The 23,336-nt window shown below is 43.5% G+C and overlaps 1 protein-coding gene across 2 annotated transcripts in view; it reads right to left on the bottom strand.

Annotated features, from left to right (window-relative positions):
• GRIP1 (glutamate receptor interacting protein 1) overlaps positions 1–20,534 on the bottom strand; it is a 570,734-nt gene extending 550,200 nt beyond the window's left edge. For both annotated transcript variants that reach the window (XM_040982180.1, XM_040982200.1), the window contains exon 1: positions 20,253–20,534. In XM_040982180.1, the coding sequence (XP_040838114.1) occupies positions 20,253–20,310 (58 nt within the window). In that variant the 5' untranslated portion in view covers positions 20,311–20,534. The remainder of the gene's footprint in view (positions 1–20,252) is intronic.
• Positions 20,535–23,336: the final 2,802 nt, after the last annotated feature.

Raw genomic sequence — 23,336 nt, 5'->3', positions numbered from 1 at the left:
AACACTGGCTGTAGTAGGCATCTTAGAAGCAAACCAATGGAAGGAAGCATTTGTTCCTTCTCCCTTTCATAATCAATCAATCAATATCTCTCTCTTTTCTCTCTCTCTCTGCGTGTGTCTGTCTGCGTGTGTCTATGTCACTGATTTTCCAATAGCAAAATTAAAATGGTTAATTTGCAAGTAAAACAATATTTATTCCATGTCATGTTAAAGGTAGGGATATGAAGTGAGGGAGAGAAAGGAAGAGGAGGAATGGGGAGGACATGGAGGAAAGACAGTGGGAAAGGGAGGAAGAAATGAGAAGGGGGAAGGGAAGAGAATGGAGAGAAAGAAGCAAGAATGAGATCCTACTTCTACTTCTGTTGAGTCTTCAAGATAAAAGAAAATCCTCATCACTATACATAACAGCTTAGAACCAAAATAAGCTAACAGGAAATGCTCTATCATTTGAGAACAATTCCTTTCTGCTGGGTTGTGTGTGTTGTCCTTCCACCCCTTTAACAGCATGGCTGTTTAAAGCTGGCAGCTTTCCTGTTAAGGCCATAATGAAGGCTTGCCTCATCCCTCCATGTTAGCTCCTGAGCAGTAAGGGAGCTATCTGCACCCTTTCCGAATCTGGGGAAAACAATACACTGAGAATAAATATCAGATGAAAGCAACATAAGACAAGGAAATTTGACACACGCTAAGGAAGTAGTAACATGTCTCAATTCACAGTTGGACTCAACCTAAGAAAATGCCCGAGTTGAAAGAGCCCTGAAGTGGCCATAAAGCAGCCTAGGTCACTCTGTTAGACAGCTCTCACAGACTGAGTGCTTTGTCCATGACACCAGCTCGGCACCAGAGTGTCCACACTTCAACCACAGGACAGCAATTACACCTGCAACCATTGGAGGAGCAAATCTCACTTGCTGGGTCTGAAAAGAGGTGGACTCCTTAGAAGTAGAAAAATTAGAACACGGAGAACAAACCTTACCAGTTCTGAGATACAAATTATGTGACAAGCATATCCCATGGGCTGGCACTGTGCCACAACTGTTAAACCTCCACCTACAACCAGCGTTCCATATCAGAGCACTGATTTGAGTCCTATCTATTCTGCTTCCAAACAATACCCCTGCTAATGTATGGAGAAAGCAGAAGCTGACCCTAGTAGAGGGGTCCATGACACCCACATGGTTGGTGTTCCTGGCTTCAGGATTCAGCCTGGCCCATCCCTGGCTGCTGTAGCCATTCGGAGTAGGAACAGTGGATGGAAGCTCTGTGTGTGCCTTTGTCCTTCCTCCCTCTGTATGCCTGCCTTTTATGTAAATATTTAAATATGTATAAGAGAAGCACACCACAGGGATGAGACCAGCTTTACAAAGCACCATTAAGTGGAAAGTATCTCACGAGAGGAGGGGTGGGGTGGTGGTGGATAGCCACTATTTTATTTTCCAACAAAATCAGAACCAAAAGAAGTCCTCTTTGGTTGACCTGCACTTCCAAACTGAACTCAAGAGCTCCTCAGTCCTGCCCCTCGTGGAAGGGCCAGAAATAGGCACAGTCTGGTGCAAACAGTAGCAAGTGTGGAGGCAGAAGAGTCTTAGCTGCTCCTCACCCCACTCCACCCCAGCTCATGCCTATGGGAAAATCCAATGATCTCTATGACAAACGTTCCCGGGAAAGTGACTGTGATGGCCCCTGACTGACGGGGAAGCTGCCTGGCAAGAGATTCTTGGCATTGCTCCAGTTCTCTGGCTGGGCTTTTTGTTCTACTGGTAACACTGACATCACCTATCTCTTGCTGCTTTGAGTGATTTTGAGCCTTGGTTTTTATATTTTCCAGGACTCAGCCAGGTCCAGCTTTAAATTCTGAAGTACATTTACATAAAACAAAATTATCTAGGATATAACTTTAACACAGAATTTTCAGACCAATGTTCAACATATTCCAGTTACTGAAATCTTTAAATTTAAGTCAATTAACCAAATACAAAATATAAAAACAATTCCTAAAGTTAAGGGAATCTATATAACATTTCAAACCACAACCCAATTACACAAAATAAATATATGAAGAAATATAATTAAAGTTTACTTAGAATCACAGCAGTGGGATCCTTTGCTCTAGGATATAATGCATGTGTGGAAATTTTAATTCCCTATGTAGCCTTAAAAAAGGAAAAAAAAAAAAATTACCATTATCCTAAATAACCACTTACAAAATTTTAATTATATTATTGCACTCTATGGCATTTAAAATAGGAAATCTAAAGAATTACTAAGCTGTTAAATCTGCATTTACCTAATCAAAGTGACATTGTGCAGCACTACTTGATCTGCAGCAAGTTTTTATCTGTTCAATATACAATTACCATTTACTGCACAAGTGTTCTAATGAAAGCGGCATCTTCAAGGCTTTCAACATACCAGTAAAGCCAAAGATGTTTTAGGAGCTCAATAAAATCACAAGTCTGCTAGTTATAATTAGATCCATTAAATTCTCATCATTGCTCAAACATAAACTCCTATTTTCCTATTTAAAGAGAATATCGCAAACATATAATAAATAATGGCAATTAAGTTTCATGGTTTCTTCTTTTTAACTTAAAAAAGAAATAAATTTTTATTACAAAAATTTGGACATAAAAATGTTTTAAAACCTATCCAGGAGCCAGCATGATAGCTCAACTAACTAATCCTCCACCTTGCAATGCCAGCATCCTGTACGGGCGCCAGCCTGTATCCCAGCTGCTCCACTTATGCTCCAGCTTTAGATTTATATATATTTAAATATATAAAATATATATTTATACATTTATAAATACTTTATATTTATTCATAAATACTTTATGTTTATTTATAAATACTTTAAATTTTTATATTTATATTTGTATTTCTATCAAGTATCATAGCATATAACATATAGTAGATCCTACAGAAAAGCTGAATTTGCTGAGTAAAAAAGAGCTATCAAGAAGGGTAAGCTCAGCAATTAAATATCACACTTGATGGGAACTATTTTAATTAAAATAGTACTACAAAACCACCAAGGAAGTTCAAAATCAAACATTCCACAATACTGATGTCCTATTGAGAGTAACACCTGATCTTAAGGCATTTTTCCAGCCCCAACCATCACTATCTCTTTTGCAACATTACTCTCTTTTTAAGATTTCTTTATTTTTTTGGGCCCGGCGCGGTGGCGCAAGTGGTTAAAGGTCCTCGCCTTGCACGCCCGGGATCCCATATGGGCGCTGGTTCTAATCCCGGCAGCCCCGCTTCCCTTCCAGCTCCCTGCCTGTGGTCTGGGAAAGCAGTTGAGGACGGCCCAAAGCTTTGGGAACCTGCACCCGCGTGGGAGACCCGGAAGAGGCTCCTGGCTTCGGATCGGCATAGTATCGGCCCGTTGCGCTCACTTGGGGAGTGAATCATCGGACGGAAGATCTTCCTCTCTGTCTCTCCTCTCTGTATATCCGCCTTTCCAATGAAAAAATAATAAAAATAAATCTTTAAAAAAAAAAAAAGATTTCTTTATTTTTATTAAAAATCAGATATACAGAGAGACAGAGAGGAAGATCTTCCATCCAATGATTCACTCCCCAAGTGACCACAACAGCCGATGCTGCACTGATCCAGAGCCAGGAACCAGGAACCTCTTCCGGGTCTCCCATGAGGGTGCAGGGTCCCAAGACTTTGGGCCGTCCTCAACTGCTTTCCCAAGCCACAAGCAGGGAGCTGGATGGGAAGTGGGGCTGCTGGGAATAGAACCGGCACCCATGTGGGATCCCGGCGCGTTAAAGGTGAGGACTTCAGCCACTAGGCCACCGCGCCGGGCCCTGCAGCATTTCTCTTGAGTGTATTCTGAACTTTCCTCTAACTGTCCAACTGCAAAGCAGGCCTATGAGCAAATCAACATGGTAACACTGCATGATGCATTGCTCCTTCTTCTCAGCTTAAATACACAACAGTGAACTGCTGAATAAACACTGAGAAATTCCAGTTACCTGTTTTCACAGAAGGCAGGAAAGAAGCTAAGATCGGAGTCTGTCTATTGTATTCTGACACATTGGAAAGTCCTACTGAAAGGACGGATCCTTGTAATGAACTAACATCAGCATTCCGTGATCTAGGCATGGAATGCATAAAGAACACACAGAGAACAGGAAAAAAAAACACTGTCTGGAGGAGAAGTGGACAAAGCAGAGCCACTGAAGGACATGGCATGACAGCCTGCACAGAGGAATGGTCAAGAAATGTCAAAAATCCTGGAAAATCAAGTACCAGGAATAGGTACGCAAAATAGGGATGCAAAGAGAACCTGAAGATGGAATACAGGGTCAGGACAGCTACACCAATACCAGCCTCCAAGATCTAAGCCAACCCCAGCATGTTCCTGACATGTTTCAGAGAACTATGCACCTGTACACGCTGCTACCTTGGCAGCAGATTCCTCAATCACTCTGATTGGAAGTAAGTTCCAATTGGATGAGGCCATCAGCTCTGATCTCAGCAACAAATCAATGTCTTCCATTCTCCTAGGCAGGGGTTCCAGATACGCTGAATGTGGAGAGAGGGGTGAAATGGGCTAAGCACTGAGCACAGTGGGGTCACAAAGGCCGACTAGCTGCAGTGGGTTAGAAAGCAAGGCAGTGCCTGACTGCCATGAGGAACGCAAGTTCGGGTGTTAAAGCAGATGTGTAATGTCAAAAGGGGTCCTTCAGCCCTAGCTTTGGTTTGCCACAAGCTTAGATCAAGGCTGCTAGACCTGGTGTTGTTGCCTTGTTTTGTTTTGACCTGGATACCATTAACTGAACTATTGAAACCAAATCCAATCAGCACAACTTTACAGATTTTCAAAACTGAAAGACAGTAATTTAGCCAGTATTGTTATATTTTGGTGTAACACACTGAAAACTTCACATTGGACAAAGCTGTCTTCAAACGAAATCACTGACAGGAAAAGAACCGGAAAACTGTGACTGAAAAGTAAGTCGGTATCAGGCTGAGCCATGTATCAGCAACAAAACAAAGGAAGACCTACAGCTTGAAAATCAACCCTCCTATGTAGAAATGTAGTCTACAGCAAGAAGGGCCTGACCCCTGACATGAATCAGCACACATTTCTGGGTTATGTCCGTAATTATTCTGCAAATACTTTTATCAATTATTTACCATGCTACAGATATTTATGAGTTCTCTCCCTTTATTCTGAACACCCACCCACCTCAGGTAGCAGCATCCCAAATAATAACATGAAAATTCAGTCTACAACTGGTATGTAATTTTGTAATTAGTGCACGCTCATCTAAATTCCACTGCTCTATATTTAGAGCATTGCTAAAGACTCACCATTGACAGGTATTTTTATAGATACAGAAATCTTAAATTCTTCCTTACAATCATGAAGAGCAGGCGATATTAAGATTCTTTCACTAAGGCATAAATCAAGAGCTCGAAGAGTTTCTCCAAGGACATAGAACCCCTTAGTGAAGAAGTTAGCATTTAAATACAATTCTGATTCTAAAAACCTAAATCTCTATCTTGCAACAATATCCAGTTTCCTAGACTGCTTTCCCATAACAGAATGTAAAAATTTTACCAATGAATAATCATGGCTCATCCACTGCATACATTCTGACTAGTTACATGATGAAGAGAACTAAACTACTTGCATGATTAAACAATCTGCTAGAGGGGTAGGGGCTCAGCTAGATCAATCAGCAAGGATCACCTGACTATCTGACACTAGTACCAAGCAGTTCCCCCATCCGCCCTGCCACCCCACCAGAAACAGTTCAGTAGGATTATCATTCTAATATTAGAAGCTAGGAGATGGGAGTGGTCCCTAGGAAGTGACAAGGAAATAAGGTAGGACACTGAAATTAAACAGGGAAGCAATCTTTGAGGGTAAAAAAAAAGTACTGGGACACATGCAAATGACAGTTTTCGTGTACTAATTGTCTAGAAAAAAAAATTTTGTTAAAGTTCTGCTTTGAGAGGAAACCACTAGTACATGAAACTATCCACTTTAACTTAAGTATGATATGTGGAGGGAAGGAGGTTTGAGATTATCCATCATTCAACCGTACAGAAACAAAGTATGAGGTGGCTGGCAGTGTTCACATTTGAAACAGGGCTGTAAGATAAAGTGAAAACAGATACATAAAACCTTCTAACAGTATTATCATGTAACTACGCTGTTCTTTGATTTCAGTAATAAAAAAGAAGCTGATTATTTGTTCTTCATGTTTGATACTTGGGAAAAGACAAATACCACAATAAATTGCTCACTTAAAGATATTTATTTTATTTCACCACATTAAAATCTATTTAATTCACTTAGAAAATAATGGGGCAAACACACTAAACATCTTCATTCCTCTGACATTATACACTGCTAAAACCAGTCTGAAGGCTGAAAGATGGCTACTGGAAAGAAAATGTTTTTTGAGTTCTAAGAATCAAGAGTGAAAAAGTGTAGATAAAGAAATATGTAAACTATTTTTCTGCTTTAAATCCAACTGTGTAATCAACAGAGCTATAACGTGGCAGACAGTATGCTTGGCTTTAGACGGTAAAAGGGAGTTTTCGGCAAAGGCAGCTGGTCTCGTGGTAAAGAATTGCTTGGGTTGCCTGTAGCCCGCATCAGGGCAACCGGTTCAAGTCCTGGCTCGGTGATGATTCCAGCACCTAGGAGGTACCAGTGATGGTTCAACTACCTGGCTCCATGCCACCTCCATGGGAGAGATAGATTGCATTCCCAGTTTCCCGGTTTTAGCTTCAAGCCACAGTTGTTGTACACATTTGGGAAATGAGCCAGTTCCAGGAAGCACTCTCTATCTCTGTATTTCAAATTAATAAACGTTTTTTTTTAAAATAAGCACATTAAAAGCAGTTTTAAAGATACGGCCTACAAATGGTGTGTGGTAGCAGGGAAAGTCCCTGTTGCTCAGCCATTATCTGCCTCTGGGACAAAGTGGATTCAAGTTCTCAATACTTATCCAGAACTAAAGGGGAGACCAAGAAAGATATTGTGATAATGTACTGCTGGCTCTACCTTCTCTCAAATCAGACTTTACTCAACATAATCCTTGAAAACAAAAGAAAGCTTATATCGTAATATAACCATTCCATTATCTGCAAATCATAACTGTTGTTCTTACATAACATTACCCAAGGGCCTTACTGAAAAGATCACCACTGAGCACCCACTATGAGTCAACTGACTCTGTGTGTTGGTAATATAGCAATACCAAAGAGCTAACAATCCTGTTCTCAAGGATCTTCCCTAACAATAAACAATAGGCATACTGAACAAATACAATCACAAAATAAATAGTATGTCATATGGTGTGAAAAAAAATATGGTGTGGGTGTTGTGGCACAGTAGGGCCTAATTTGCCAATTGATACACCTGCTGTGACATCCACACCCCCTGTTGGAGTGTCTGGCTCATCTCAGCTGCTCCATGCTTCAGATTCAGCTGTGTGTATGTGCGTGCATGTGAGTGTGTAACACTGCCTCTCAAATCTAAAAAAAATATATATAAGGACAAAAATTGTGACATAGTATGTTAAGCCTCTGTAACACTAGCATCTCATATAGACACGAGTTCAAGTCCTGGCTGCTCCAAATTCCAATCCAGCTCCCCACTAATGGTCTGAGAAAAGCACTAGATTATGGCCTAAGTGTTTGAACCACTGCACCCATGATGGAAACCGGAGGAGGTTCTTGGCTCGTGGGTCCAGCCTGGCCCAGCTCCAGCCATTGCAAGCATCTGCGGAATGAACCAGCAGATGGAGGATCTCTCTCTCTCACCCTCTATCTTTCTCATCCTCTCTCCCCTCCCACCCCGCTATAACTCTGCCTTTTGGATAAATCTTAAACACACAAAGCTGGGAAGGGGAGGAATGTTATGGAGTTTACAACTTCAAATAAGATCAGGAAGACCACACTAATAAGAAAGATACATTTATGGAGACACTTGAAAAAAGTGAGACAGCAAGTCCTATAAGCAAAGAATGGAATAAGCACAAAAGCAGCAGAAGCAACGTGGGAGTTCCTGTGTCAGAACATTTAGAGGGGGTAAAGGGGCAGTTACAGGAAGATAAGGACAAACACCAAGTCCATATTCCTTTAGCTGCCAGAATAAAGATATCAGAACAGCCTCTGCTAAACAGGAGTGCACACTTACGGAAAAGGAAGGTAAACAATGTCTTGGCATTATTATGGAAGTAGTATTGATCTCACAGACCTTCTGAAAACACCTACAACTCTTCCCACACTTTGAGAACTCCTGCTCTGGGCTGTTGCAATGGAACTAAGTCCCCTACACACAACGACAAATGCAACAACTGTTAAGGATATGGCCAAAATCAAATGAGAAGCCAAGAAACTGATAGATCCAAGTGAGAGTCAAGCTTCACTAAGAGCCAGAAAGTGAGGTGGAGGTTAACAGAGGAGAGATTGAGTATATAATGTATTTTTCTGATAAGAGACCACAAGTTCCACAGAGTACAGTGGAAAGGAGCTATTATGGATTCAACGTAGATGTACCTCCAAAATCTCAATGCTAGAACCTAATACCCAACATGATAGTCTTAAGAGGTGGGACCTTGGGATAAGGAAGCAGTCATGAGAGGATTAATGGTCTTTAAAGGGAGTTCAGTGGGATCCCAAGTGCACTGTGTCCTTCTGCTCTTTGGCCACATGAGGACATGTTTCTCTGGTTTATACAGTACCCAGGTTAAAGGTATTTTGATACAACAGCATGAAGTGACCAAGAGAGAAATATAAAACATTCAAAATGGGCTGCCATGCTTTAAATATTACTTTGGATATATATAATGGCCTCTGTGTTAAAAGCTTTGTCCCAAAAGTTTTATGTTGATGATTAAAAGATTAAAGCTAATAGTTAATGAGTTAAGGGTAGAAGTGTAATTCAATTACGGCATCTGGAGGTGGGTCCTTTGGGAATTGGTTAGATTGGTTTAGCTTTCTGGGATGGAGCCCTCATAACCAAATCAGGTTGGCTTTAAAAGAGATCACACAGATATTGATAAACATGCTTCATGTCTCTCTCTCTCTCTCTGCTTCCTCATTTGCCTTAGTGATCTTTGCTTTACACTCCACCAATGCTTCACTACAGAGATGAACAAATGGGATCTTCCAAACCTTCAACTAAAAATCCCCCAAATCATGAGCCAAAATAAACCTATTTTCTTTGTAAGAGACATGTCTACATATTTAGTTGTAGGAACCACAAGCTAATACAGAGGCCATATGATACACTGCAAGTTCCATTGCTATATAATAAACCAAAACTATGGTAAGGACCATTTTTTCATGCTCATGGACTCTACAGTAAGGAATTCAGATACAATGAAAACGGCTTCTCTCTATTCCATGGTATGTATGTCTGTCACATCTATGCAGACCCAACACTGGGGATGACATAACAGCTGGGGGCTAAGATATCTCAAGCCTCATTCCCTACAAGCCTGGTGCCCAATGAAGGAAGACTAGAAGACCAGGACTCCCATCAGAGTTCTAATGCACAATCATTTCATGTGAATCAATTTCCTTCCAGGATGGTGACATCTGGGTAGTTGGAAAAATAGAGCGGCATGCTGGCTCAGGAGTCCAGATGCAAGCATTCCAGCTAAAAAGTAGAAAACTGGAATGATTTTTGTATCACAGCTCAGAGCTCACACATCCCTTCTATTATACATTATGGGCTAAAACAGCCACAAGCCTACCTGGGTTCAAATGCATGGCACATGGACACTCAACGGGAAAACTATCAACAATTATTTAAAAACAGGATCAACTTTTGTTCAAAATGACTGATTTTCAAAATCTGAAAGAAGAAATTAAATATATAAAATATAAAACATCGAGCGGCTTTCTATTCCTGTTACAGACTGAATGTTTCAGTTCACATCAAAATTCATATGTAAGTCTTAAACCCCAGTTAGACTATATTTGAAGATTGGGGTGGGGTGGGGGGTTTCTCTATGGAAGTAATGTAGGCAAAGTGAAGCTATAAGGTGGGCTCCTCATCCAACAGGATTAGTGCTCATATAAGAGACACCCGAGCACACATTTCCTTGCTCCTCTCACTCTCTGTATGTATGTGTGCACATCCATGCACGTGCACCATCAAAATCCACCTGCTACCCAAGGGGGATATCTCTCACCATCAACCAATCAATCATGCTGGCACCTTGATAAAGACCTTATGGCTTCCAGAACTGTAAGCAAATGAGTTTCTGCTATTTAGGGAACCCAGTCTACAGTATTCTATTACAGTAGCTTGAGAAGACTAATATACGGCCCTTTTTCTTTAGCTTTTTTATTATGATCATTAGAATCTGGGAGAGTGGGGGTTTAAGCAAACACAGTCACTGAATACACAGCTAAAGTATACACAAAAATTTTATGTGATTACTGGCCAAGAAAAAACTAGGGCTCTTTTTTGGAAGTAAGATTCTCACACGACTATTAGCATTGGAGTTCGCTAGCAAAGCCAGATAAGGGGCTTTCTCTGCAGAAACAGCACTACTGAGAGTCTGACTCCTGCCTGGCAAATTTTTATCTTCATAACTAAAACTACAGGAGGGGAGGAAAGTAAAATGGTAATAAAGAAATAAAATTATATCACACATACTGGAAAATTAGGCATTTGAAAGCAACACTTGAATTCATCTGAAAAATTAATTTTAAATGCCATTATCTTTTAGTCAACAATCTTGAAACTTCTGAAGAGGGCAATGTAGATACCAGGATGACTAACTGATTTCATAACAGTGTATTCACATCAATTTTTTCCACAGAATTCTTGAAACATAAATACTAGATATCAGACTATAGCAAGGAAAATAAATTCCTACCACATCATTATCTGTTTGCCTATATTATTTCATACTGCTGTGCTGTTTCTTTGATGTACGGACAGGTAAAAACTGAAATCATTATCTTTCTCAAATGATGAGTTATACTTAAAGACATAAATTCTAGTAATTTATGCTTCTGGCCTGTTCTGAGATTTTCATATTCTCTGTTTAATTCAACAGCTATGAAAACGAAGGAAACTGACACTTCAACAGAAAAGAATAATCCTAACATCCATTCACATAGCAGCAGAGTACATCTAGTGACCTATTGTTAACATCTTCATTCAAAATTCAAATAACCCTTTAAAACACTCCAACATCTAATAGAAAATGCACACTACAATTACACTACCAACAATGAGAAGAAATACATCGGTCCTCAGGACCAAAAGGGTGACAACTTTCACAAGAGATGTTTAAGACAGGCGGAGCTCAGGATACCATTCAAGAACGCACAAACTCAGAGAAATTCAGGGAAAACAATGAAGCATTCTCTGACTCCCAGAAAGGTATACAGAAACGTTGATAAGACTGGGACCCAGAATCAACCTGGGGAGACAGTCACTGACTGCAAGAATCACACACCAGTCAAAGTCAAGGTCCAAGAGTCCCACTAAGCTGCCAGGATCACATTCAAACGACCAAATGGGAACATTCTAATTCCAGTGGGTAACAGGGCATAATGCCCAGTCACCAACCACGCCAAGTCCAGAGCAGGACTCAGAAGGAAAGTCACACAATGAATAAAACATCCTTTACCCAGTACCATAAGGAAACCAAGCTTGCCTCTTCATCTTGGAAACGAGGAAAAAATACACTTGAGAAATTACATAAAAACGTTTAAACTACAGAAAAAGCTGCTCTTGAAGATTGATGTTTTCCATTTTCAGTTAGAATCTAAGCTTGAAGAAAGTTAAAGGTAATTACAGGAAATAAGTTATTTCATTTGTCTGTCTCAGATAATCTGCAGGAGATGGTTCCATGTCCAGCAAGTTAATGCATTGCTTGCAATCCCAGCACCCATATCAGAATGCCAGATATAGCTGTTACGTACGTGGAAAAGCAATGGAAACTACCTGGGCCCCTATCACCCATGTGGGAGACATGGACGCAATTCCTGACTCCAGGCTTTGCCCAGCAAGCAACTGGGAGGCAAAACTTCCCCAGATCTTTCTCTTTGTTTCTCCCACTCTGTTATGTTGTCTTTGAAATAAGCAAACATTTATTTAAAGTGTAAAGTTCAGTGCTGTGGCACAGTGAGTAAAGCCATCACTTGCAGCATCAGAGTCCCATATGGACACTGGTTCAAGTCCCAGATGCTCCAATTCCAATCCAATTCCCTATTGGGCTGAGAAAGCCAGGGAAGACAGCCCAAGTCCCTGGGCCTGTGAATTCATGTGGAAATCCCAGAAGCTCCTGGCTCCTGGCTTTGGCCTGACCCACAGCTTTCAACAGTTTGGCCATTTGGCAAGTGAACCAGTGGATGGATGGGCTTGCTCGCTCGCCCTCTCGCTCTCTCTCTCTCTCCACCCACCACATCTATCTATCACTATCTGTCTCTCTGCTTATCTCTTTCCCTTTTTCTCTAACTCCACTTTTCAAATAAATATTTTTTCAAATGGTGTACAAATTTTTGCACAAACATCCTTCTGATCTCTTCTCAATCCCAGCTAACACAGATTCTACCTAGCACTATTCCAAGTGTGGTCTGTGGATTGTGCCAGTCAGGAAACCATTTATTACCTCCCCAAGGTTAGATAAGGAAGATAGATGTTTACAAATTCCTGTAACAATCTGAAAACCTAATATCCACATCTGTGATTAGTGAGCTCATCTCGTTGGATATGGTATAGATAAGAACAGGTGTGGTCCAACTCAGGCAGTGAGTTTCACACAGTGCACTGTGCCTTCAAACCACATATCAGCCTGTGACAGATGGCAAAAACACCTTTTACCACTAACAGTCCAAGAAGCGCCAGTGTAGATCAGTGTGTCACTAATTTCAGTGCCGATACTACATTTGGCATTTAGGATCACAACGAGGCATAGACAGACCAATGAAAACCGAAGACTTCACATGTAAATGATGAAGGTCCCGGACACACCAAAGAAACATCAGCGAACTAAAGCCAACTGCCCATTCGAGGTTCACTAGAAGGAAGTAGTGCTGTTGCCTTCTCTAACAGCAAGGACAGTGTTCATGCTGTAAGAGAGAATTTAGTTTCAGGTAAGTAATATCTAGTCAAATAAAATTAGTTCATTAAAATGTTATTAATTATGTGGGTAGTATTGCTTGTGCTTCCTTTGTAAAATCTGTTTCGACTTGCAGTTACCAAGAGTTTACACCTGAACTATAAGCACCAAGAGTTTACACCTGAACCAGATACACACGCCCTCCGCTTTCCCGGCTTTCACCTAGTCACCTGTCCTCTTTCCATCTCTCTCCACGGCCTCCCTGTCCTCCATATGTTCTAATATACAACAATCCACAAACTAGTGTGTGTGTGTGAAGTGTACTGTGCAAGAGAGATTAGCATACTGGGAAGTAATGGATGTATACAGCATGAATCTCCACTCCAGCTAATAATAGGATTGGAATTAATTCTTCTAAAAATACCTTTATGCGACAATACTATGTTTCCTACCTTTCCCTATGTTCACCATGTCATGATACATTTATATATCACTAAGTAAAGCTTGTAACAATGAACTGAGTGACTGCGCTTCTGTGATAACTTGGGGACAAATAGAGGAAGGGAAGGGAAGGAACAACTATGCTGATAAAACCATATCATGGAAAATAATAAATACAAATCCTCCTGAAAATCTGCTCCTTTCCTTCCTCTGCTGGAAGTCCTTTAATTGAGGCTTCATCACCTGCTGGATACAGTCTGAACTCTTTACACAGGCATGCAAAGTTCCAAATCCAGCCCTGGCCAGTCTCATGTTCTTCATCTAATTTTCCCATTTCATGGGAGCTATAAATACTTATATTCTATCCTTCATATTTGCATTCATATTCTCGAAGCATCATATCCCAAAATGCTTTGGAACACACCATGTTCTCCGCCTGAAATAACAGCCCCTCACAGCTTCCTAACCTTCTCCCCATCCATCACTTTCTGGCACTCTGGACAGCTGTTGTCAGGCACTTCTTTCACTCCACCAACTCCCAGCACAGCCCATCCCTCCTCTCTACTCCCTGACACCAGTGTTTTATAGAGTATAAGGAGGTGGTACTGGACACGCTGATACAACCATAACTACAGCTGGACACACGCTGTGAGCATCCCCACAGCCGTGCTGGCGGTCAGTGCTCAGTGAACTTGGCTAAGGGTGTCAAGTGTCTCCTTGGGGGCATTTCCCCCGACTCTGGAGTTTCTTCATCTTCATGAGTAAGTCAGAGTAGACTATATCAGACTTTGGCCTCATAAAGCTCTGTGTCACTTCAGGTTTTCACAAAACAGAACTTTTTCAAAGTTAGTTTATGAGATGTTTAAAGAATAAAGATGAATCATTTTATCAACAGGCTACCCTGTAGACAGATCTAGACACCATAAAATACAGTTGCCATTATTGAGCACTGAGTCAGACATCCTACCCCTACATTCTTACACATTCACTCATTTCACCTAATCCTCACAGGAGACCAACGTTGTTTGTCCTCTTCTTTAGTAAGAGACTTAAGGGTTTTGAGGGGTTAAAAAGTCACAGAGTTACCAGGTGTTGAAGAGAATTTAAACCCAATCTGTCTGAATCCAAGACTTGGTTATCAACCACTGCACAGAGGCAGGGGGATCTGTCTAGGATGCAAGCTATATCTTCTTCACATTCTACTCATCAATTGATTTGGTGCCTAACATTTAGTCATTGTTCAAAGGGGGGAAGAAGTTAAACAAGCCCATTTTAGTGGGCAAATACATTCAGCAAATGTTAACATTCTAATAAAACAGGTAACACTACTACCAGTGGCCACTGATTTACTTATAACTTATATAAAGGTTTTTGAATAAGGAAATTTGTATCAAATTTTTGATGCATAGATTTTTAATTTAAGAAAAATAAATGTTCTGTGTTGCTTTTTCTTTCAAGTACATATATACTGCATTTTATTTTGTTTAATTGAAAGAATTACAGAGAGAATAAAGGAGAGAGAGAAACCCTCCATTCGTTAGTTCACTCCTCAGATGGCAACCACTTTCAGGGCTGGGCCAGGCCAGTGCTTGGGACCTCCTCTAGGTCTCCCACAAGGGGAGCAGAGGCCCAAGGATGTGGGTCATGATCTGTCATTTTCCCAAGCCTTAGCAGACAGCTGAACCAGAAGTGGAGCAGCCAAGACTTGAAGCAGAGTCTAGATGGGATGTTGTCATGCTAGGTAGCAGCCTTTACTCACTATGTCACAACACATGCCCCTATTTTAAAAAATAAACTTTAATGAAAGATGAAATTAAATGCCAAGTTTTGGCTTTGTGGTTGAGCAGTGTTCTGACAAGGCACGTTACTTTACATTATTGTTACTTTTGTACTTTATAGTGCCTATTACTGAAATTTCACTGAAAATGAGCTAAGTAAGTCCCAAAGGCCTTAAAGTTTACCATCATATATCATTCAATTCAACCATTTTATAACCCATGAAATTCAATTTTCTTTAATATACACTGGTATTCCTTTTCTTCATCAAAGAAACCAATCTGGGAACAAGCCTTTTCCAACAGTTAGGACTCCTGAATCCTACACAGAAGTTTCTGGGTTCAAATCCTGGCTCCACTCCTCATTTTAGCTTTATGCTAATATAGACTTCAGGAGGCAGCAGTCATGGCTCAAGTAATTGATTCCCTGTATCCATGTGGGAAATCTGGACCAAGTTAGACTCTTGGTTTGGCCCTGCCGGGGGGGGGGGGGGGGGGGGGCTATGGCAGGAATCTGAGGAGTGAACCAGTGGATGAGAGAGTTCAACCTGTCTGTCTGTCTGTCTGTCTCTCTCTCTCAAATACAAAACACTGAAATTGAAGGAAAGTAACCAATCTGGTTGCTGCAAAAGAAAGCATTATCTGAGCTCCCTTTTTTTGGCTACTGGGCCATCTGTCAGGTAGCCAGACCGAAGGCTCGATATATGACTTTAATTAAATAAAATGTTGGCAAAGGAGCAAACACACAATGGCCATTAACAACTGCAACAGTCTCCAGTTCATCACAGTGAGGAAAACAGCCAATTCCTGTTCATTCTTGTTCTTATGGTAAATACTCTTTGGAAAGCAGGAACACTATGTAATAATGTCTCAGTGGAAAGTCATTCACTTAAATGAGTTCCTTTAGTTAAATAGTTCTACCGAAACATATGTTGACGTTTCAATCCTTTACTGTGAGAGTTAATACAATGATCTGACAAAGTCAGGGCATCAAAACCTCAAAATTCACCTCAGAATCGTTTTCCCAATACATTTAACTAACATAGGTGAACAAATAAGGATTTTCTGGCAATTGATTAAAATTCTGCCAAAAACACATTAAGACTTTAACGTCAGTAAAGTCCGATGACATTCAGCTCAGGACTCGCTGTGTGGTCTTGAACACTGGTGTCTTCGGCTTTGTAACCCCAGGCACACCTGTGAATCAGACGCTCAGTCTCTTCTGATAACACCACTCACCTGCGGTGAGCACCGTCTCCTGCAGGGCCTAAGGCACAGCTGACCACTGATGGGCTGCAGCTCCTCTGCTGCTCCCATAATGCACCCTGATCAAACCTCTAACTCCAAATGGAAAGTTGTGTTCAGCAGGCTGTAGGGTACAGTCATCAGATTTTGTCATGTCGAAAACGACAGATCAAGGGTGCAACGCGAACTCATTTTAACATCTATGCTTTCTCATAGCTATTTAACAGAAGCTAATTCTTTAAATCTGAGGCTATCCACATAGTCTCACATGCCAGAATATAAGCAAACATTAAGACATAATAATTTCTACAAGTAAAAATGGGACATTTTCAAGTTCACTGGTTGATCTTCAAATCTTACAAAGATAGCAAAAGAAAAGGATGCAGAGGGTTATAAATACATAAATCTTCCCCTGGTGACTATACGTGGTAATGCGAGATTCATTTATCATATTTATTCAATCAGGTAACACTCATATTAAGCCTATATAAAAATAAGAGAAAATATCACTTAATGTGTTCCTCAAAACAAATCAAAAATGTGTCTGCAGAAATAGATGCGCAGTCTTCCTAAGCAGTGTATTTGATTTCACGCTAACTACCCATTAAACCTACAGTGAAAACTTACTAATAAAAGCCACACAAATAAGAGAAACTTACAAGCCCAAAGAAATACAATCTTAATTTCAAAGGCACTATTCTTTCACACTGAAACTTTCTTCAAAAAATATATTCTTCATACATACAATCAACCAACAAGATATAAAAAAAGAAAAATAAATCAATTTGATTAGGTGAGGAGCAATATTAAAACAGAAGATTTTTCAGAATCATACTTCTCCTAAACATTTACCCAAGTTATGGCATGGTGTCTACACGAATTGAGTGTATCAGCTCAAGCAAAAACTCAGAGGACAGAGAAAAAACTGAATTTTAGCAATTCTTCATATGCCATTCTACAAGTGTGTATTACACTTCCTCCACTCAGCAGTGCCTGCAATAGCAGTAGTTCACTAGGTACCATCTTGTCAGGAGACCTCAGAGATGAGCCCAAGTTATGAATGCTGTGCTGATACGGCAGGAAACTGTACCGATTAGCTAAGGCTTGTTGTACATTATAACACCACCACTGAATAAGCATTGTTCCCTCAACCTCTGAGCGGAGATCAGTAATTTTATTAAAGAATTATGCTAAGATACATATATATACACTTTTTCAAATATGTGGTCACTAAAGCTCTGGCATCTTGTGCTAATTTGCATTACATTTCAAAAAGATTTAACTCAATAAAACATACATGAAAAATGTTATGCTAGAATAGTCTTCATAATGGATTTTACAATGTTTAAATGTAAATTGGGAATGGTGTATGTGTATGTGTGTGTACAGAATAATGGTTTTTGTGCATAATCAACCCTAGAATCTAACAGTAAGATACTAGAAATTGACCTTTTGGTCCACGCTATCCCCAGACAAAATTGAAAACGTATTTGTTTCATATTTATTATTTTCCTAACCAACCTACAGCTTATTCATTCTGTTTATATTTTAAAAGGATCCAAGTCAATACTACATGAATCACCTCAAGTTTCAAGTTCCACAGAAGAAAAAGCTACATACTAGATGGCTTCAAATGCAAATAAGAAAAGGTTCATCCTTTTGCAATAAAATTCTTGCAAAAGGATTTGCCAACTTCAGCAGTCTCCTCTGACCTACACATGAGAAGGCACGCAGTCACCACAGGTCCTTTAAATGCACTTGGACACTCACACGGAACACAGCTATCACACACGTTAAAGTTCTTGAAAATAAATGTCACAAAACACATTGATATTTGGAAAAGTATCTCCTAATACAAGCAAGAGGTTAAGGACCTTAACCACTAAGCACTAAGCCGTCCCTGTTTCCCTGCTGGATGAGCACAAGCAGAATACTACTTCCGGTTGTTATGTTCAGTGGAATTTTGGTCTTATCTCTGCCAAACAGATTAGGCGATCATCTTTCAAAATGACCATACATTTCTGAAAGGCATACAAGTGCAGGTCGTTACAATCCCAAATCTCCCCATGTTAACACTCCTATAAAACATGATGGCAGCACTGTGGTCTCTTCCTTTTTCCCACAGTAAAGTGCCTCGTGACATTTAGTTGGTAGAAAAACACTCCATGTTTGACAAAACGCTTTCATTTAGTGCTTTACCTGGTCATAAATGATGGGTACCACTATGTGCAACTTTTAAAATATGATTTACTGCAGGGGGAAAAAATAGCATTTCCGAAGCAGAGCTGCCTTTGAGAGTGGGTAAATGTGAGGTCACCGACCAGAAAGTGTGCTGGAGAAATGAATGCACAAATCTAATAAGGAAGTAGCTTAAAAGGGATAAATTCCCTGAGTCATTAAACAGGATATAAACCAAAGACAGGTTGTGCCACCTAGAGAAAAACTGGAAACTGTACATTGGCTTTTCCATAGTGCACATTACTTCAAAAGCCTGAAACTTTTGGCATACCCAAGAGCCAAGCCCCTGCGTACACCAGCTCATCAGGCGGCCTGACTACGCTCACCTGACAACCGGGCCTCCTGCACCCGCGAGCAGCACCGAACCTCCAACTCTCTGCCACAATCCAGGCCAACCCAGCATCCTGAAGCCATCCAACGCTTTACAGCCTTAACTTCGAAGCTGGTCCAGCCCCAGGGTCGACGGGGCAGCAGCAAGAGTACCTCCAAAGGCTGGCAGAGCGCGCGGCGCGCACACACACCCACACACACACAACCTCCAGCCCCACTGGGCCTCTATAGGAAATTCTGGTGCACTGTGGCACGGCATATCCAGGTTACCGAGCTGAACTCCTGGCCAACCTCCACACAACCCAAACGCCAGGAAATGACCTCCACAGAACCAAGTCTCGCAGGTGCAAAAGGCCTTCAACTTTCCTCTGCCGCAACTCTCTTAAGAACAACGTGCCCAGCACACTTGTGAGGCTGAAGCACAAAACGTTTCCAAGCCACCTGGCAAGGAGAAGCACCTTTCACAAAGAAAACAGACAGTAATTACAAAAAGCCCGCAGTCCTGCGGAATGCACTAGGCAGCCGGGACTGCGCCCGGGCATAACTCATCTTCCAGGTAGTAATCCCCAGCCTCAGACCCTGAATCCGGGTCAGCCTCCTCCTCCAGAAACCCGCGGCCGCGTCCCCTTGCCCCACCTGCAAGCCCCTTGAAGGAACCACCGGCAACTTTGGGCTTGGCAGCACCACCGCAGCCCAGCCAGAGGCGGGGACGCCGCGAAGGCGGCCGCGGGAGGAGCAGGAAAGTTTGAAAAGTCACTTTTAAGCAAGGCAGGGGCCCTGCCCCCACCCCACTCCTGACAGAGAGGCGCAGCACACCTGCACCCCCAATGCCCACCGCACGCACGGCCGCCCGGGCTCCACGTGCGAGCGGGCCCGGGAGAAACCCGAGTTCGCCCCGAGTCCTGGCCAAGGCGCAAAGTTCCCCGCTGCGGCACAGCTCGTCGGCCCCTCGGCCCTGCACTCCAGCCCCCCTCCAAAGCCTCACCACGTTCGCGCGACGCCACCTGGACTCGAACGCTGGCCCCGAGGGCGCGGCGCTCCTCCCCCGCGACCGTGGGCCAGCTCCGGCGGCAGCCGGTCTCGGGTGGGACCGGGGACGGCCCGGCGCGGACCCCCGGCCCGGCCTCGCCCCGCGCGGCGCCCCACTCACCTCGCTCCTGCTCTTCCGCCTGCAGGCAGATGGGGATATTCTTCTTCCAGCCTGGCATGGTGTCGGCTCCGGGGCTGGCTGGCTGGCTGGCTGGCTGGCTCGCTTGCTCGCTCTCTCCGGGATTCGCCGCGCCTCCTCTCCCGCCTCGCACTTGAGGGCTCTTCAGCGGGGCTGGGGCGCCGAGGCGGCTCCCGGGAGCATCGAGGCGGCGCCGCGCGCCCCGCGCTCTCCTTAAACTCGCCCGCGCACGGGGCGGCTGTGGCGGCCGCGCCTGGCCGGGCCGCGCCGGGGAGGGCTGAGGGGCTGCAGCTGCGGCGGCCTCGTGCGGCGGCGAGGCCGGCCGGGGGGCGGGGGGCCGGCGCAGGCCGAGAGCGGGGCACTGCGGAGCGCCCGCGAGGTGGGCGCCGGCGGGAGCAGCGGGCTGGCGCCGCCGCCTCTTCCCTCCGCGTCCTGCTTTGCTTCCCCTTCCTCGTCTCCGCCGCCAGCAGGTGGGACTGAGAGCCGCCGCCGCCGATGTCGCCGCCTCACAAAGCTCGGCTGGCGGCAGGACTGAGGCTGCCGGCTCCCCAGGCGCAGCTCGCCCGAGCCTCCCCCGAGACGCGCGCGAGGCTGAGCGGGCACGGAGGGGCGCGCGCGCTCACACCCTCCGCGCCCCGGGCCGCCGGCCTGCGAGGTGCACCCGGCCCGCCAGGTACCGAGCCTGGCGCCCGGCCGCGGTGCAGAGCCCACCCCTGCTCCTCCACGGCTGCCGCTCCCTCTCCAAGCCCCCAACTGGCGGTTCCCCGGCTTGGGCGACGACCTCGATAGAGTAGGGGGCAGTGTCCTTCCCTCTAGTCCCTCCTCCTCCTCGCCGCGCGCCCCCCTCCTCGGCTGCCGCCCCCTCCCCCAAGTTGAGAGTCACAGCCTCCGATTCGCCAACTTCACCCCCGGTGGAGGGCAATGGCAACTTTCGCGTTGGTCAGCGCGGGTGGGTCCCGGGGACACGCTTCCGAGTAGGGTGGGGAAGGCACGAGCAGAGAAGCTCTTTTGTTTTAAATCATGCAAGGAGACCTTGGTTGAGTGAATATTTAATCGCTGTCTTCAAGAGTAAGAGGGATTTTATGATAAGGTTTTATGATCAGTTTCTTCCTCTCATCGTAGGCTCATAGAAAATGGGGGGGGGGGGAGAATAACTAGGAGAGGGAGGGAGACTGCTTTGCAGTGGAGCCTAGAAGATTCTGCCCTTACGTAGGGGCTCTTGCTGGTGCTGCCAGAAGCCTTGAGATGACACTTGGCAACTGCCTGCCCTGCAGGAGGATGGCATACACCCACCTCCAGGCTCTCCGCTCTGACTGCATGACTGCATGTGTCCTCCCCCTCTGAACTGAGCTGGCCTGCAGAGTTCGCGGCCCCTGCGGCTGTGACTACTGGTTTGTAGTTGTTGGGAACCAGCCACTACACTGTTAGGACTCTCTGCGTGTCCTGCAGTTTATTTTGGCCTCCAAAGAGACTGCAGTTGGCTCGTGCAAACTGAGGACATTGACCCATGCCAAGCCTTCTCTTAGAAACAATAATACTGCCAAAGAAATGTAATAACTGGAGATAGAATCTTTCTTCCTCCGCCACCGCATAAGCGCCTTATCAGGCAGAGATGTGTGCTCCTGCTGCTGTCCCTTGTCAGGGCAGCTGTCTGTCATTACAGGGCTTCCCAGCTGTCACAAATGGTGCCTGTTTCCAAGCAGGGGACAGGCACAGGTGCAGAAGCTTCAAGGTTAGAGGAGCTGACGGGCCCAGTGAGGGGCAAACCATCCCAAGCATTACCAGAGGCAATCCCTCTGAACTGCTCAAGCCTCTTTTTTAAGGTTTTCATTTTTATTGGAAAAGCAGATTTTACGGGGGGAAGATAAACAGAGAGGTGGTCTTCCACTCCCCAAATGGTGGCAATGGCTAGAGCTGAGCTGATCTGAAACCAGGAGGCAGGAACTGCCTCTCAGTCTCGCATGTGGGTTCAGGGACCCGGGGTTTGCACCATCCTCCGCTGTTTTCCCAGGCCATAATCAGAGAGCTGAATCCGAAGCAAAGCAGCCAGGGTATGAACTGATGCCTATGTGGGATACCAGCGCTAGCAGGCTGAGGATTAGCAGGCTAAGCCACTGCACTGGCCCCAAATCTTTCTGTAGACTCTTTCAAGAAGTAAAACAAACAAAAAAAATCAAAATAAACAATGCACCCATCGCCCTTTAGTGTCATTCCCTCTACCCTAAAATAAGCAGGGTTTCTCAGGTACTCTCTCCTTTTCTAGCTTGCTTCAAGGTCTAGTTCCCTCTACTGTAGGTGGAGAAAGGCATGTGTTATTGATTCTCCAAAAATAGAAGCCAGTGCAGCCCTAACCACAATGGTGGTTACATGCAACTAAGAAGCTAGGTCCTGACAAGGTACTACCTTAACAGCATCTTAGATACATATGTGATGGTTACTCTTGCAAGAAAACTTTTGGAAGGTTTACTCAATAAATGCCTTAAATGTGCTGAAACTTAAGCAATTTAGTTGCAATCCATGGTGCAGTTGTCCTGCCAAGATTACAGGTGGACAAGGAGTTCTAGCTCACACCTGTTCATAGGGTTTTTTGGTTTGTTTGTTTGTTTGTTTGTTTTGTTTTTTAACTTGGAGAGACAAAATCACTTCATGTGTTAGGCTCAGGGCCAAAAGCAAAGGATCAAGGTTTTAAAAATCATTGCTTAGTAGTGAAGGATCAAATTACTAATTCTCTTGTATGTTATATGTTTGATTATACAACTTGATTGATAAAGGAATGCTTAAGTATGAATTCATATCTTTCCACTTTAACATGCGTGTTGTGTAAACTTATTCCACAAAATACCACATTATCATCTTTTTTTTTCATAAGTTTTTTTTTTTAATTGGAAAGGCAGATTTACAGAGAAAAGGAGAGACAGAATGATCTTCTGTCCATTGGTTCACTTCCTAAGTGGCCACAATGGCTGGAGCTGAGCCAGTCTGAAGCCAGGAACTTCTTCTGGGTCTCCCATGAAGGTATAGGAGCCCAAGGCTTTGGACCATCCTTTACTGCTTTCCTAGGCCACA

Source organism: Ochotona curzoniae, unplaced genomic scaffold (assembly GCF_017591425.1).
Source record: "Ochotona curzoniae isolate NIBS_2020 unplaced genomic scaffold, NIBS_Ocur_1.0 contig_1014, whole genome shotgun sequence".
In the NCBI taxonomy this organism is placed as follows: Eukaryota; Metazoa; Chordata; class Mammalia; order Lagomorpha; family Ochotonidae; genus Ochotona; species Ochotona curzoniae.
This window is presented reverse-complemented; position numbering and strand designations above follow the sequence as displayed.